Consider the following 15,939-nt stretch of genomic DNA (forward strand, 5'->3'; position numbering starts at 1 on the left):
AACCAACCTAGATTAGTGTCGAAAACGACACGAACAGAGTGCCAAACTTTTAATCTAGCAAGAAGCTTACTTTTCGGTGGAACCAAATCTCATGGTCGGGCATGAATCACTCGTTTGTTCGGAACAATGCAAATGAACACGAGGCTTTTCTAGTACTACTAACAAACAACCAACATTGACGGAAAAGGCGTCAATCAAGACTTCATTAATTAGTCCTAAATCGGAACGATGAGGTTTTATCGACAAAAAAAGGATGTGAGAGGGCGTGTCTGCGCGGCCACATGCTTCACTTCTTGACTTCATCGGAGATATATGTATGTATTCTATTGAGAGGTTGTCATGGCTCCAGAGCCCCAAAGCTTCCCCCCCCCCTTCTTAATTGACTCCTCTCTCTTTTTTGTTGTGTTGTTGTATGTGTGTGTGTGTGTGTAAAGATGTAGGGAGAGAGACATAGAGAGACAGAGTAACAGAGAAACAGAGGATTTTTGTAAGGTTGCCATGGCTAAGGTTCCTGCTGCCTCGGCCAGGGCCCACACTCGCAGCAGAGACCCTTCCACCAAGAAAGGATGCTGTTACTGCTGCACAGGTATGGTATCATAAGAAGAAGAAGATGAACAACAACAAGAACAGAAAAATAAAAGGGGAAATAATTCACATGCCATAACTCACTGATGCTTGTTCTGTTTCTTTCTTTTTTCCTGCTGTCATTTTCTTTCAAAGATTATTATCCATAGATAAGAGAAATCGGAGAATTAAAGCAAAATTTGGGGTTTTGCTGGTTTTTGGGTTGGGCACAGACCATTGTCATATATAGGCTAATTTAAAAAATTATTAGGGTTTATATAGTGTTTATAAAAGAAACAGGATAGATGCCACAAATAATTTAGGTTTTGGATTGGGTATCGAACTTACTGATATGGAGGTTTATGCAAAAAGCAGCAAGAGTAGCACAAAGTTCCAGGGTTTTGGCTTGGGGCACAAAACATAGTGAGTATGCAAGAGCTGAAGGAGGAGAAAACAAATACGTGACATAGAAGTTGCGCGATCCCTTTGACGGGAAAAGTAGTGGGGAAGAGACCTTTAAAGAAGAAGAGAGAGTAAGCAAGAGGGGAAGAGAAATACATCGTGATCTTTCAATCATTGCTTTCTTTTTACAGGAATATTTTTGAAGATATTTTTGCTAGCAATCACAAGTCTTATAGCATGGTTTTACCAAGCACTCCAGCCACCTCCTCCAGCAATTTGTGGCACACCGCTGGGGCCATCTATCACTGCACCTCGTGTTCAGCTAAGCGATGGGCGATTCTTGGCTTATAAAGAAGCCGGGGTTCCAAAAGAACGTGCAAAGCATAAGATTGTGATTGTTCATGCATTTGGGCAGTCACGTCATAGTCTTCTTCCTGTGTCCCAGGTGAATGAGCTTACCCTGTGGATTATTTTTTTTCCCAAAGTTCCCTTGAAAGTAATGTAACATCCTTTCTGTAACGGTGTCCAGAATCTCGTTGAAGAACTTAGTGTCTACTTTATTGCATTTGATAGAGCTGGATATGGACAAAGTGATCCCAATCCTGGTAGGACTCTCAAAAGTGAAGCATCTGATATCCAAGAGTTGGCTGACATCATGCAATTGGGGAATAAGTTTTATATAATCGCAACATCTATCGGAGGATACTCAGCCTGGGCATGTTTGAAATACATTCCTCAGAGGTATTGAGTGCATATACTCTTGTCATGATCTTCTTGCTAACTGGAATGTGCCGAGTTATCATTTTGTGTACTGTAGGTTGGCTGGTGTTGCAATGCTGGCGCCAGTTACAAATTATTGGTGGTCGGGTATTCCATATTCAGAGTCACTAAAGGCCTTTCTTACACAGCCTTTACAAGATCAATTTGCTACCAGTATTGCTCATTATGCACCTTTTCTCACATATTGGTGGAATACACAGAACTTGTTTCCTAAATCCAGTGTAATAGAGAACAGGTTTGACTTTTTTAATGATATGGACAAGGAGATCATCAAAAGATTTGTAAAAGATCCATCTCAGGTGCTCTTCCTGTACATTATACTTCAATAAATCCAGAAGTTGAATATCAAAGTTAAATATGTAGGGGTGGGTGTAGCTGAGCTTCCTTTTCATGCATGAAATAATAGGTATTGATAAGAAAAGACTACAAGGTTATAAGATTTTAGCTGAGATTTTGTATGTTTCCTTCACAAGTATTTTCAACCTGCAAGATAATAAATTCCACCAGCATTCTAGTGAATAAGGGCCCTTTTTCCCAAACACCATATATCCTCGCTTTAAAGACCCCAAATTCTGTCAAGCAAGTTCGTCTCCTTTTCAAGTTTTAGGGTTGCTCATAGGCATCCATCTCCTGTAATTGTTAAATTTCAAGCTTAATTGATAGCGTAATCTCAAGTTTCCACCACCTTTGAGCACATCCCACGAACACAGGTGTCTGTGTATGATTTGTGCAACGCACTCAGAATCTGGCTATGGATCATGAACCATGAATGTTCTAGATTTTCCTTCACCATCAGGCTTCATTGTGGGAAACTATGATCTATAATTTTCTTTTCATAAAAATATTATGTATTGCATCATTGTGAAAGCAAATGATCCCAATTTCATACAAAATTTCAGTGTTACTTATCATCAGTGTATTCAAATGATTGTGCTGATATCCTCTATATGAACTTTGCTTTAGTATTTCGTGAACCAGACTGACATGAGTATTGTCTCAAACTTCTCATGCCCTTGCTGTGTAGCCATAGCTCATACATTCAATTCTGGCCCCTGCCCTCCATTGACAGGAAAAAAGAATGGTCCTCTCACACTGCTTCACATCCAGTTTTGATAAGTGAAATTTAGATTATTAAAGCTTTTTTTCAGGGTTTTATAATTTATTTGCACATTAATTTCGTTAGTGATGTTTCTAATGTGTCATAGGTCTAAATGAGCTATCAACATGTGTTTTCGAAGTTTGTTCATTCTGTCTAAGTAAAGGAATTCTACAGTGAGTTTCCAATTTTCTATATCTGAAATTGTGTTATTCATAGAGGGATGCAAGTAAGGAGGCTGTCCAGCAAGGAATATACGAGTCTTTGCTTCGTGATCAAGTGGTTATGTTTGGTCGATGGGATTTTGATCCGGCAGATTTGAAAAATCCTTTTCCTAATGGTGAAGGATCTGTTCACATTTGGCATGGTGATGAAGATTTTCTGGTGCCACTAATGCTTCAACAATATGTGAAGAGAAGGCTTTCTTGGGTCCATCTACATGTTGTACCTGGAGCTGGTCACATTTTGGTCGGAGTTCGAAACCTGCCAGAAGAGGTATTAAAGACATTGTTAAAAGAGAGTCTTGATTATGATGCCCTTGGTTAGACTCTTTGGAAAGAAGACCATATGGTTAGATTGTTCACTTACCAACAATCTATGATGCTGATAAATCTAATAATGAGTCATAATTCATGTAATTGGTGATGGGATCAGAACTCCAAATGATTTGACTTGATTTCAAATTCTTTATCCCTCGTTTATTGCTTTGAATGAGAACACAGTGATAATTCTCGGAATCCTAAATAACTAGTACTCATGATTAGATTGGTATTATATTATTATGGATAGTAATAGAAGAGTGATCATATGGTTAAGTAGGTCATGCATAGTGGAAGCTGTAATTCTTGGGTAATTAATGCATAAGTTTTAGTTGGCAAGTTATGTATGGCCGGTAACTAGGTTTAATACAAATTGTTTTCACTATGATATTTGAGCTCTTGTATTTATTGTTAGTTCCAACAAACAGTGTATGTTAGCAAGTTGTCAATTCTTTTTAACAAAGGTTGTTCTCTTGGATTGATAAAAGAAGTCAACACTGCCAACTATCAGTGGTTAGATGTTAAGGTTCTTCCTTGAGTAGTGAAGCTTATAAAAGAATCTTCAACTGGTTGGACATAAAGATGACAATACACAAATTTTACTTCGTTTGACTTCAACTGGGTTTGCAGAGAATCCTTTTAGGAAGATGGGTAAAAGATTGAGACAGTCTGGAAGATTGCTTTGGTAAAGAGTAAAATACAGGTTGCAACTTGCAAATATGTTACCAAACAGTCTCTGCTCCTGTATTCTTGCACCGTGTAGTTTAGCATTTAGGGGTTCACCCAAGAGTAGGGCATAAATCTTTAGAGTTTATTCAATATTATTTTGTTGGAGACATAACAATCTGTTTGGCGAGTTGATGCTTCCATGAATCTATTGATGTCATGGATCCTTTATATCTGTTGGTATTGCTTCTACATGTTATTGAGCTATATATTTTAGAAGGTTCTTCATTTAATTGGAAACTGAACGGACTTTTGGATGTTCAGTAGTGACCTCTTGGAATTTCTTGGTTGCATGCAAGCATTCCTATATGTGAAACATTGGAGTAATCACCTATGTGATCAAAACCTTCATCAACATAAGTCCAAGTTGGGTTCTCCACCCATCATTACAGCACTTGTAATCCCAGTTGTTCAGGAGTCAATCCAACACCTTCAGATAATCACTGTGAACTTTTCCTAACCACTTGATTTCATTTTTCCTTACTGTCTGTTAGCTATTAAAACTTAAACAGTTTCCAAATCCTCAAGTGCAAGAAAGCATCAATGGTTTCTAATATCTTTGTATTAGGTGCTCCAAAGCACAATCATGTTTACTTTGAGTCTCTATCTAGTTGTGAACAGTTAAAATATTTATGTTTCAACTTTCTGCAATTGCTTTGAAAGGTCATAAAAAATTTGTTTGGTGCTCCAAGGAGCAAAAAATGGTATGAATAGTTGTCTTTCTAGTTTTTCATGGGAAATTTTAACAATAATAAAGTGCCATGGGTGTTGGAATAATGATTAGCGTCATATTAGAATCACAAAAACTCGAAACACAAGCATGCTGTGGATGATACATAAAAAACTTGTCAAGTGTAAGAGATCGATCATAATCTTGTGATTCTTTTGAGGTCTGTATCATCAAAAGTGGCTCCTCTCCATGGGTTAACTACAAAATACGAACAAACAGAAGAAACTATTAAAATACTAGAAGGAAATATTATTATCAAACAAAAGATCAAATGGGTTACAGCATGCCAAAATGCACTCTTCCCAATGAAAGACTGATGATCGAACAATGATCCAAATGAAAGCTGGGCTTCCTATTTTATGGATTCAAGACTTCTCTTCTCTGCCATGAGCTATCCCATGACTTTTTTTGTCATTCCCAAGAACTTGAAGTACCATTCCCTCCATTCCATGTGAGAAAGTACCTTCCAGTACATCGGCCCAACTTCACAATCATAGTTTCCATCATTAGTATTCTCTTACTTCACCTACACTATTTGTATTGTATATCGATGAGAACCATTAATTTCTCAGTTGGGGTCATGGACAAGGAAGATTCCCTGCTTACTTTACATTGAGACTAACTACAGCCTTTGAAGGACAGTTATGATTATAAATATACTAAATAGTAGGATTGAGATCAGTCCATAGAGTTAATGTATACTTGAGTTTACTGTAGCTCAACACATAAAAAGTTTTTCTCAATGAAATATAGCCTGCTACGAATTGCTTGATCCATGGATTACTGCTTAGACATGGTTTTAGGAAGCTTTCTTGATCTACTTGGCAGCCTATTGACTGACTTCAAATCTTGTTGGTGAGTGGTGTTTCATGATGCTTTAATTCACAACCTTACATTGTGTTTTTACCATATGCATATTAAAAAGATACCCTAAGGGATTGATTGCCCACACTTAGAAGGAATGAGAACACATAATTAAGAAACTAATGCTGAGGGAGAGAAGACGGTCAATTGCTAATATATACTTAGGATCATTAAACGGATGTGATAAAAAGATTGTTTGAATTGAAACAGATGCCTATGTAGAATTTTCAAAGGTTCTCGGCAACCCACCTTCTTAAGCCAAGATGACTAATCCAAGATACACGGAAGCACACAGAAAGATGAAGGAAATCATACCCCTACAAATATAAGGTAAAACGGATTAGTAAACTTGAAGACATAGTTTATTCTTAAAGAATTTACAGAAACTAACTCAATTGAAATCTCTGGACATAAATCAAACAAGTTAATTTCACAATGCATCTGTTGCATCTACAGTGTACTTTAGTCAAAGCAACACCCTGTGACGAGTGGCAAATTCAATGCACAACAAAAATCTGATGTCTTCCTCTGACCTTATCATATGCAAACAGCTGCCACAACTTTCTACAAGAAACCACTCATATTGGTGGTATATTTAACGAGGTTCTACCTAGAGATAGATAACTAATTTCTTCACCGAGACTACCTAGGGGGAACTCGTGATCAGCACCATAGCCCTGGCACCTCAGTATCATCCTGCTCAAGGAATGCATAGTTGATTGTTATCCTATGGCAGCTTTATGGAGCTTGATGTATGGTGCAGAACACACGCAAGTAGGCACTTTATTATGGATGATTTTGATGTCGTGCTAGCAAAACCCACCCAGAACATCATGAAATGGCATATGTGTTTTCCCCTACTCATAGTCTTGTACATCTCCATATCCACCTCCCCATGGATCAGTAATACTACTATTGGTCTAACAAGGTAAAACTACCTCTTCATAACAAGGTCTAACAACTTTGGGTTGTTATCAGAAATTGAATCAAATATCTCAACGGGATTTAATTTATTTTCATCTCATACAGGTCATCTTGACCTTTTAAAGATGGTACTATGATGTTTAATTTCATTCCCCTCCAATCTGTAATTGGATTTGGTCCATGAAACATTAAGTTTAACTTTTAACTTTTTGTGCTTTTTAACTTTGATAAGGTAATATTACTTACACCTTTGAATTGTATAATGTATGTACATAACTTTAAAAACAATAGGGAATGCATTCCTCACTTCCCTAGGCATCCCAAAATGAGCATATGACCATCACTCCGAGCATATTATTGAAAAGAGACTATGGCATACCGAAGCTCATCCAAAGAGCATAACAGACATATGTTTCACTTATCTGTTGCATTTTAAAATTTTCATAGAGCTAGCATTTTTATATGTGCCTCACGTATGGCAAGAAAACTCACCATAATATACCCCACATCAAACCATTGCAAGGGCAAGGACACAACTCTGCAAACTTCTCTGCGTCACTGGAATTAACTCTTCGGGAGATAAGATCATCATAAATGTCTGCAAATTTACCAAAATAATTATAATATTTTCAGTCCTGGTAGCCCAATCTCACAAGGATGACATTGGCATCATTCCCAGCCAATGCCTTTCCAAATTGCACATGCTTAATGTTTGAGAAGCTTATTTATGCATATAATAAATGTCAATAATTATTGTTCAGTGAAAGATGATGAAAGAAAAAAAACTACACCAAAGTTAGCATAAAATCAAGCAATTCTTCACTAAGATATTATATTGCAGAGTTCTATAACGAGAATGCTTCTATCATAATTCAAAGACATCTACAGTTAAAACTTAACCTTGAGTTCCTAGATACTGTGATTTACTTGGAATATTGCAGATTTCTATAACGATAATGCTTCTATCATAATGCAAAGACATCTACAGTTAAAACTTAACCTTAAGTTCCTAGATACTGTGATTTACTGGAAATATTCCAAGGACTGGCACTCGAGCCTATCCACCTTAAGATTAATTACACGGAAAGGTTGTAACGATAACATCAAAGTGAAACATGAAAGCAACCCTGATGGGGAGACTAAGAATCTACAGAAGAGTTAAATGCTTCAAATCTAACTGGCCACATGGAGACCCTATTCAATTGTACAAGCAGTTTATTGTACGTGTACCTTCTAAACTATTGTGCATCATTTACTGCATTCTGCTCACTCCCATTGGGCAAATAGAAAACTTATTCACACTATACACTAGGAGGGAAAAATGTCGATCAGTTTCCATTGATATTAAATGGTGGCAAAACTTTTCTTTTGCAAGGTATCCTAATGCCACCTTCCAGTTATACCAGTCGGGTGGAACTAAGTGCAGCATAGGCAGCATAACTAGTTCCTAGACTACATTATCTTTTTCTGGTACTATAGATATTAATCAGAGTGTATAGCATATTTGTCTCATAGCTTATCATGAGCTAAAGTTGACATTAAACTTTCTCCTAGATTCACACTTATCAAATAAGATCTTTATGAGAGCACAAATCTTCATTAAGAACAGAAGAAAACATGAAAACAGAGGTAAAGGATTGTCAAAATAAGTGTAGCTCCATACCATAAACAGAAAACATGCTATTCATAACACCTGCAACGCAAACAAAGCAAACTTAGGTATGATGATGATATTAAAACTAGTCATATAATTATTTTAAAAATTTCTCACCCATGAATAAAATGACATATCTCAAGATTTTCACAGGTGTTGTCTCTTGTAATACCCAAATAATGGCCAAGAAAACAATGAAGCCTGCAAAGAATCCCATTACAATGAGCAACAAACACATATTTATACATGTTCAAACTCTATAAATAAAAAGAGCAAATTACCAATGCAAAGTCCCCGAAGAAACCACTGTTTTTCATGGCATCAAAGAGGGGGAAAAATAAAGGAAAGTATCAGATTAGTATTCAAGGACATTTATAAAAAGCAGAACAGAAAAAACACATCAAATAGTTTACATTTTTTGCAACAAATAATACAACTATCAATGCCACCCCAAGACAAGCTGCGGCAATTCTAGCTGCTACCAGATCAGTTGATGACAAAACAAGCACCATTCCCCAAAATGAAGATCCAAGGTCTATTTCATACAATGCAAGACCAAATACCAGTTATGTGAGACATTGCCTCCGTTGAAACAAAAAGAATGTCTGAAGCATCAATATTGCATATAGGGAGAAAAAGCATTACATCCAGCTGGAAGAATCAAGTATGCAGCACCCCCTCGTGTAATTGTTACACCACCTTCATTAGAATTCACTTTTATGCCCTCTACCTGTCATATGACGGAAATCAATAAAAAAGAGTCCGGGGAGTGAACATTGTTCCATTAAAAATCAATGAGTCATCTTAGAAACTGTGTAAAACTCATGGAGAACCCATAACTGAGTCATAAAGAAAGAAGGTGAGCTACATGTGGAAAGATGTTGCTTGGAAGGGTTGACTAATGCTTTTTTGACAGAGCACTAGCAGCGTGTATTTGTTTTGTATTGATAAATATTACCTTCCTATAAATGTATTAAATTCCATAACTGAACATTTTCATAGAGTCAAAGCCACCTTTCCACCAGTAAGAATGCATGCTATAGCATGGCTGGCTTCATGCAAAAATACTGTTATAAGCTTGAATGGAGTCAAGACAGGGGTCCTCCATAACTGTAATATGAGAAGAAACGCAACATGTGTCTCAGAGTAAATATTAAATACTCGTTTCCATGCATACCTAGCAACAACAAAGATTTCAATGGCAGAAAATATGGAGCTTCACATACTGCTAGGATAGCGAAGATGAAAGCACCAACAGTTGCAATGAAGACAACCTGATCATGAATGCAGCACCCATGGAGTTCCCAATTTATCATTTCCAAATCTGGAGACAGAACCTTAAAGTGATCCTATTCTGTAAAAATAAAAATATGGTCAAGCAACTGGTTTAACATTTCATTGTCGGATCAAATTTGAGCATCCACATGAAATAGCATTAACACAGTGCCATGGAGCTCCCAATTTATCATTTCCAAATCTGGAGACAAAAACTTAAAGTGACGCGATTCTGTAAAATAAAAAGATAGTCAAGCAACTGGTTTAACATTTCATTGTCGGATCAAATTTGAGCATCGGCATGAGATAGCATTAACACAGTGTGCGTTTCCCTCACTAAATGCTATACACTCAAGAGTGTAACTACCCCCGTAAAGGAAGGGGAGTCGGCTATAATGATTCTTCTCTTTTGGTTCAGTGGGCCATTCTGGCCCCCAAGGAAGTTAATGCTTCATGGAGAGAGAGAGAGAGAGACGGGGGCCTCCTTATACAAACTTCAAACTTTTTGGATAGGCCACAACATCTTTCTTCTTCATTTTTTTGGGCAAAACAGGGCCTTTGTATATCACCTGTAGCTATAGTCTCCATCTCCCTCCCTCCCTCTCTCTGAGGCACGCACATTCATATAACAGGAAAAAGAACTTCACCTTGAGCAAGTTAGGGTTATTACCGAGCAGAAGAGGGGCAATGAGGCGCCCTACCTGTATTCTGCGGGACGAGGAGAGGAACAAAAAGGAAGGCGTTAGATTCCTTCCATCCTTCTGACTGGTTTTTGCCTCGAATCTGCAAGCGCGCGCATACACAAATGTCAAACACACACACACTCTGTCTCTCTCTGTCTATCTGTGCTCTGTGCGGAACTGAACTGGTCTTGGGGAGCATGGGGGAGGGGGAGGGGGAGGGGGAGGGACCCAGATGATCTGGTCAAGCAAAGACTTGACTGGGTGGGTTGGTTAGTAGGACTGGGTACAAATATGTGGTCCTTTCATTCGCCAACAATACACGAGAAAGGCGACACACCGAGTGGCGAAGCTGTGGGGATATCATATTGCATAAGACGAGGAATCACTCCACATACGTACATACCTATATGATGAAGACCTAACCTGGCCATGCATTGTCTAATCCTTTGGAGCGCTTCATTTCTATGAGATTCGTTGTCTTGGCATATTATCAGAAGACCTATATGAAGAAGACCTAACCCTGGCTTGGCCTGGCCATGCATTGTCTAATCCTTTGGAGCGCTTCATTTCTATGAGATTCGTTGTCTTGGCATATTATCAGAAGGCACTCGTTATGACATCCTCTTTCTTCTCTTCGGTGTTATCGTGTTCATCGGGTTGTTTGATTGGTTTTTGTTATCTTCTCAAAATTTTCTTCTTTTCAGAAACACCCACACAATTTTGCCCAATGACTTTTGACTTTTCATACCAGAACAAAGGAGTCGGTCCGCAACTTTGTTTGGTTTATGTTTTAATTAACCGAGGTTTTTGGCATAATATATATATTTTATGCTTACCTTTCTATTCTCGAATCTCACCTATGTCTGGTTGTGAATAAGGTTCTCCGCTTGAAAGGAATTCTTATAGGATACTTTTCTCGTATTGTTTGGTTCTAGTCGATTAGTGTAGGAAAAGCCCTTCTTTATTGGGTGTTCTCAAGCTCCCATGTGCTATTGGTGTTGATGACCAATACAATACAATTTAAGAGAGAGAAAGAAAGATATATTAACGTCTTCTGAGACCAAAATTGGCCCATGAGACAATTGCTTTACAATAAAAATGGGGTATTTACCCATTCATCAAAAGTGAAAATAAAATAAAATAGAATAGAGAGGTGGTGAAGAGAAAGAGCAACAACAAGCATTTCAACAATGTGATTTACAATGCTAATTCGTCATAAATTTAGAAGAAAGATTCTAGTTTCTCAAACCATACCAACCCCTTTTGAGGCAAACAACTTTCCAAACAACGAAGGAGCAAGCTTTGCAATGCATTAGTGATCAACCGAGTCTATGGTATGAGGATAACAACAACCACGTCTCATTGCACACGACAATAATATTTGGGGAAAGAAACATAGCAGGTCGAGCAAAAATGATGCATGAGATGGACAACAATGATGTACAAATACATGTGAATTCCCAAGCGCAACCAAGGTAGGGGAGGCGACTATATGGCATACAGTCGGCCGTTGTGTCATCCAAAGCATGCACGTCTCTCGAAACCTGGCCTCTGGCCTCGATGTAAATGAACACGAGGGATTAGGGTACGTGGGATCGCGAGCCATCGGGGAAATGGGAGCCGAGAGATATTACGGCAACTTTTGGGCGGGCGGGCGAGCGGCAAATGTTTTGGACAGTCCATATGATGGACAGCCCTATTCCGGGCGGGCGGCAAATGTTTTGGGCGGTCTGTGGGGAGGGATCCTCTCCCAATAAGCCCCCCTTCATTTATGTATGTATGTAATAATATGTATGTTGTACACTTGTTACTTGTTACTTGTTACTTGCTCTTGCTTGGTTCTGTTTAAACACGAACTCTGCATCTGGCTATGGCTATGGCGACCTTCCCCTTCACTCCTCTCCTGCACCACCACCACCACCACCACCACCACCATAACCCCCCATTTCTCCCTCCCCCTCCTCCCCTCCTCCACTCTGCCCGCACGAAATCCACCACCATAGCCAGCTCCTTCCCTCCCAGACGCAGAGATGACCCTAGCTATCACCAACAAATCAACCCTAACCCTATCGCCGCTAAGAATCCCAACCTCACCCTCAACGACCTCGACCTCGACCTCGACCGACTAGACCTCTCCCCTCATAAATTCCTTCAGAAAGGAGACCCTAACACCATCCAAGCCCTAATCAAAGAGATCATCCCTGTCGGTCTCTTCCTTACTCTGCCAACAGGAAGGGAAGGATACCTGAGAGCCGAAGATTTAGGGTTCCCCGGAGGCCTCTCTGTCCTACAGAGGCTGTTCAGGGTTGGACAAGAGATATGCGTGAGGATTGTGTGCAGGGGAGGAGGCGATAGAGAGATCGTGTCCATGAGGAAGGTTGAGTTCGCTCCCCATGATGAGAAGAAGCTCGTGGAGAAGGTTAGGGCTCACTTCGAAGAGGAAAGGCGGTTCCGCGAGAACCGCCTCCGACAGGGGGGGATGAAGCAGTAAACAAAAGGCACAGATCAAAGCCACATGATGCAGATAGAAGAGAATAGGTTGCAGGGTTCTGCAGTTGAAGACCTCAGACAATGTCACCATTTATTTGGAAGAATTTTTCGAAAGGAGCTGTTTTTCTCTGTAAATATCAAATAAGAAACAAGGACATGGTTTTTCTGTTGCAAACCAAACTCCATGTAAGTGCAAGAGGAGAGCATTGATGATGGAGATGGCTAGGCTATGGAGCTCAATGTTACACATATCTGTGTTTCTGTAACTCAATTTGCTTAATTTCCGACATATATGTATTGCATGATTTCTTAGTTGATGCCGTGAACCTGATCCGAATGCCATGCTACATAAACTTCCTCCTCTCAATATAAATGGACACATGCCACATTAACCCTTTTCTCTTGATACATTCCGCTCTGCGCAGACTGCCATCTTCATCTCTTCTGAAGTTGGTTTATAGCTCCACCATTGTAATTGTAATGCAGCTAATATAATCTGACAATGTTAGCCTTTTACCATGAATGTTAGATCTCTCTTCTGCATAAATAGACAGCTGATATAATTTGACAGTGTTAGCGTTTACCATGTATGTTAGATCTCTCTTCTGCGTAAATAGACAGCTGATATAATTTGACAGTGTTAGCGTTTACCATGTATGTTAGATCTCTCTTCTGCGTAAATAGACAGCTTATATAATTTGACATTGTTAGCCTTTTACCATGTACCACCATTGTAATTGTAATACAGGTAATATAATTAGACAATGTTAGCCTTTTACAATGTAGGTTAGATCTCTCTTCTGCATAAGTATACAGCTGATATAATTTTACATGGTTAGCCTTTTACTATGCACCACCATTGTAATTGTTATACAGGTAATATAATTAGACAATGTTTGCCTTTTACCATGTATGTTAGATCTCTCTTCTGCATAAATAGACAGCTGATATAATTTGACATTGTTAGCCTTTTACTATGCACCACCATTGTAATTGTAATACAGGTAATATAATTAGACAATGTTATCCTTTTACCATGTCTGTTAGATCTCTTTTCTGCATAAATACACAGCGAGTATAGTTTGACAATGGTGTTAGCCTTATTACTATGCATGTTAGATCTCTCTTCTGCCCTTATATGTGTGTGTGGTTGGTTGTGCTCTGGGAGGGGCCATCAATGTTGTTGGGTGGAGAGGCCATTACTTTGTCTCCAAAGTGGGAGATGGTCTTACAATGGGGAGATGGAAATGGCCATCTAGGCACATTACAAAGTCCATTAAGAAGGGTATTCCTCCACTTAGGGTAGACACTTGTGGGTAGGTGGGAATGATCTAGGATTACCCACACCATAACTCTCCACATATGTGTATGCTTCCCATCTTGGAAAGTGCAAGAGCTCGTTCACATCCAAAAGGAACTCGTTTCAAAGAAGGGCTTGTTAAACGTCCACAACAGATTTATCCCAGAGGAGAGGTTATTTCGACAAAATATCAATACAACCTATGGGGTATATCTTAACCGTTGGTGGAGATAAAACACAAGGGCGACAACCAACCAAAGAGTGAGGATGGAACTTGGGTTCTTGCGATTTTTTAAACTGGCAAGGGGGAGGAGAAGAGATTGTAACATTAACTAGAAACTAGAGTATGGTTAGGACAGGGCCAATCTTATGTCGAGTAGAGTTTGTCAAAGCAAAATGTTAGGCGTCCCTTGGATACCTAAAGCTCATAAGCTCAACCCTTACATTCTCCGATAGCATCTAGTAAAGTAGCCCAATTAGTGAAACTTTTAACATAGATGTATATATATATATGGGAGCTATTTTCATTACAACCCAATTTGATTCTATGTTGATCTTTAATGCACTATTTGCTATATTGTTAATACGTATTCCTGTTCTTTTCTTCTTGTTTGGATTCGATGTTGTTCTTGGCTTTGGTCCTTGACATGTAGATTCTTGTGTGTTAGCCATTGCTTAGAGGCATTTTGTTTGAGTAGTTGGGTAGTCAAGCAAAGTACACACCTATTGCTATTGAAGCTAACTTTATTAGTGTTATGGCGTGTTTGTTGCTTCTCATCATGTCATACTACCACTCATCTCTATTTGGAGCAAATGAGATTTAGTGCATGTGAAGGTGACGCGTCATTGTGACATATAGGTGGGTACACATACTTTGGGTTTTATTTTCGATATCACTTCCAATATTGTTTTTAGTTTATTATAATTGGCATGGGAAGTGTTTGCTTTGTGCACATATTTTGCTAGTCTTGATTTTCTCGCCTTTGGAAATGCTCCTCCCTTTATGTTTGTAGAGGAATGTCACCTTTTGTTGTATCATCACCAACATGTCTTTTTTTACATGGTTGTAGCCTTTGTTTCTCCCAAAGACCAGATTGGGTTTCACTTTTTCCTGAATATTTTGCCAAATTGCACACAAAAGCCAATAAGTTTATCCCAGAAGCCAAAGTTTAGGGGTCAAATTGCTTTTGTCCCATCTAACAACGTGCCCCTTTGTGGACACCATTGCCTCTCTCTCGTGAACCTATTCCTAATCCAACTTTGACCTTTTTACATGGCCCACTTGGCTCTGTGTTTAATGCATTCTTCATTCTTCAACACGAGATTTCTTGAAATCAATATTGAATTGCAATGCAATAGTACTTTTAGAAAAGCACGTTATTACACATAAGAAGGTTTGTACGCGTCCTTTGACCCTCTCTTTCTCTCTAACCACATTACGTGAAAAATGTGGCACTCTTTGCTGTGCCATGGATAGCCAAGCCTACTAGTGCTCGTATGACTCGAGCAAGGCAAAGGCCTGGAACAAATCATCAGGGTTTCCCCTACCCACACCTCTCGTGCGTTTGTCTTATTGTACCTCTCTTTGTCTGGCTTAACTGCCATTACCCATGGAACAAGCACGAAGTGTATATGGCAACAATACTCCGTTGTAAGTCAAATCAGCCATAGCACGAATGCAAGCAACAAATGTAAAGCCTTGAAAACTTACATGCCCACGGATATGAGGAGGAGCCTTAGAAGAAGAGCGGTGTATATGGCCGAGGAACCTTCCGGGCCGGATGCCGTATAAATGGATGGATGGCTATACATATCCATATATATGTGTATATATACTTGAGAGAAATCATGTGTCTCTCAAGATTTGGCAGACCTTCATCCGGAGATGAAGATTATATCCGATAGGATATGC

General features: G+C 39.0%; 2 protein-coding genes across 3 annotated transcripts; one reads left to right on the top strand and one right to left on the bottom strand.

The window, feature by feature from the left end:
* The first annotated feature begins 428 nt into the window (after positions 1-428).
* Positions 429-3,561, top strand: LOC147869935 (putative lysophospholipase BODYGUARD 1). Its single transcript, XM_087334967.1, has 5 exons — positions 429-586; positions 1,158-1,411; positions 1,496-1,707; positions 1,784-2,045; positions 3,062-3,561. Exons 1-5 carry the CDS (start codon positions 499-501, stop codon positions 3,386-3,388), a joined length of 1,143 nt encoding a protein of 380 aa, XP_087191093.1. The 5' UTR covers positions 429-498; the 3' UTR covers positions 3,389-3,561.
* Positions 3,562-4,736: 1,175 nt separating this feature from the next.
* Positions 4,737-10,359, bottom strand: LOC147869936 (peptidase M50B-like protein). 2 transcript variants are annotated; one of them, XM_087334989.1, is made up of 11 exons: positions 10,225-10,359; positions 9,506-9,633; positions 9,294-9,389; positions 8,925-9,009; positions 8,693-8,814; positions 8,561-8,585; positions 8,397-8,480; positions 8,289-8,318; positions 7,118-7,223; positions 5,951-6,018; positions 4,737-5,035 (listed from the first exon to the last, which is right to left on the bottom strand). In XM_087334989.1, the coding sequence occupies exons 2-10, from the start codon at positions 9,593-9,595 to the stop codon at positions 5,955-5,957; spliced, it is 702 nt and encodes a 233-aa protein (XP_087191115.1). In that variant the 5' UTR covers positions 9,596-9,633; positions 10,225-10,359; the 3' UTR covers positions 4,737-5,035; positions 5,951-5,954. The 2 variants fall into 2 exon arrangements, with proteins under 2 accessions (XP_087191115.1, XP_087191105.1); XM_087334979.1 differs by having other exon boundaries at positions 10,202-10,359.
* Positions 10,360-15,939: the final 5,580 nt, after the last annotated feature.

The sequence above is a fragment of the Azolla caroliniana genome, unplaced genomic scaffold, assembly GCF_043228905.1.
Source record: "Azolla caroliniana isolate FFs.n. ecotype wild unplaced genomic scaffold, voAzoCaro1.0.p SCAF_1, whole genome shotgun sequence".
In the NCBI taxonomy this organism is placed as follows: domain Eukaryota; kingdom Viridiplantae; phylum Streptophyta; class Polypodiopsida; order Salviniales; family Salviniaceae; genus Azolla; species Azolla caroliniana.

Coding starts and splice junctions, on each gene's coding strand:
- LOC147869935 (XM_087334967.1), top strand. CDS start 499: ATGGCTAAGGTTCCTGCTGCCTCGGCCAGGGCCCACACTCGCAGCAGA. Junction 1,412..1,495: donor GTCTTCTTCCTGTGTCCCAG/GTGAATGAGCTT, acceptor AACGGTGTCCAG/AATCTCGTTGAAGAACTTAG. Junction 1,708..1,783: donor TTGAAATACATTCCTCAGAG/GTATTGAGTGCA, acceptor TGTGTACTGTAG/GTTGGCTGGTGTTGCAATGC.
- LOC147869936 (XM_087334989.1), bottom strand. CDS start 9,595: ATGATAAATTGGGAACTCCATGGGTGCTGCATTCATGATCAGGTTGTC. Junction 9,010..9,293: donor GCATTCTTACTGGTGGAAAG/GTGGCTTTGACT, acceptor GTCATATGACAG/GTAGAGGGCATAAAAGTGAA. Junction 6,019..7,117: donor TTGATGTGGGGTATATTATG/GTGAGTTTTCTT, acceptor TTATATTTGTAG/GGGTATGATTTCCTTCATCT.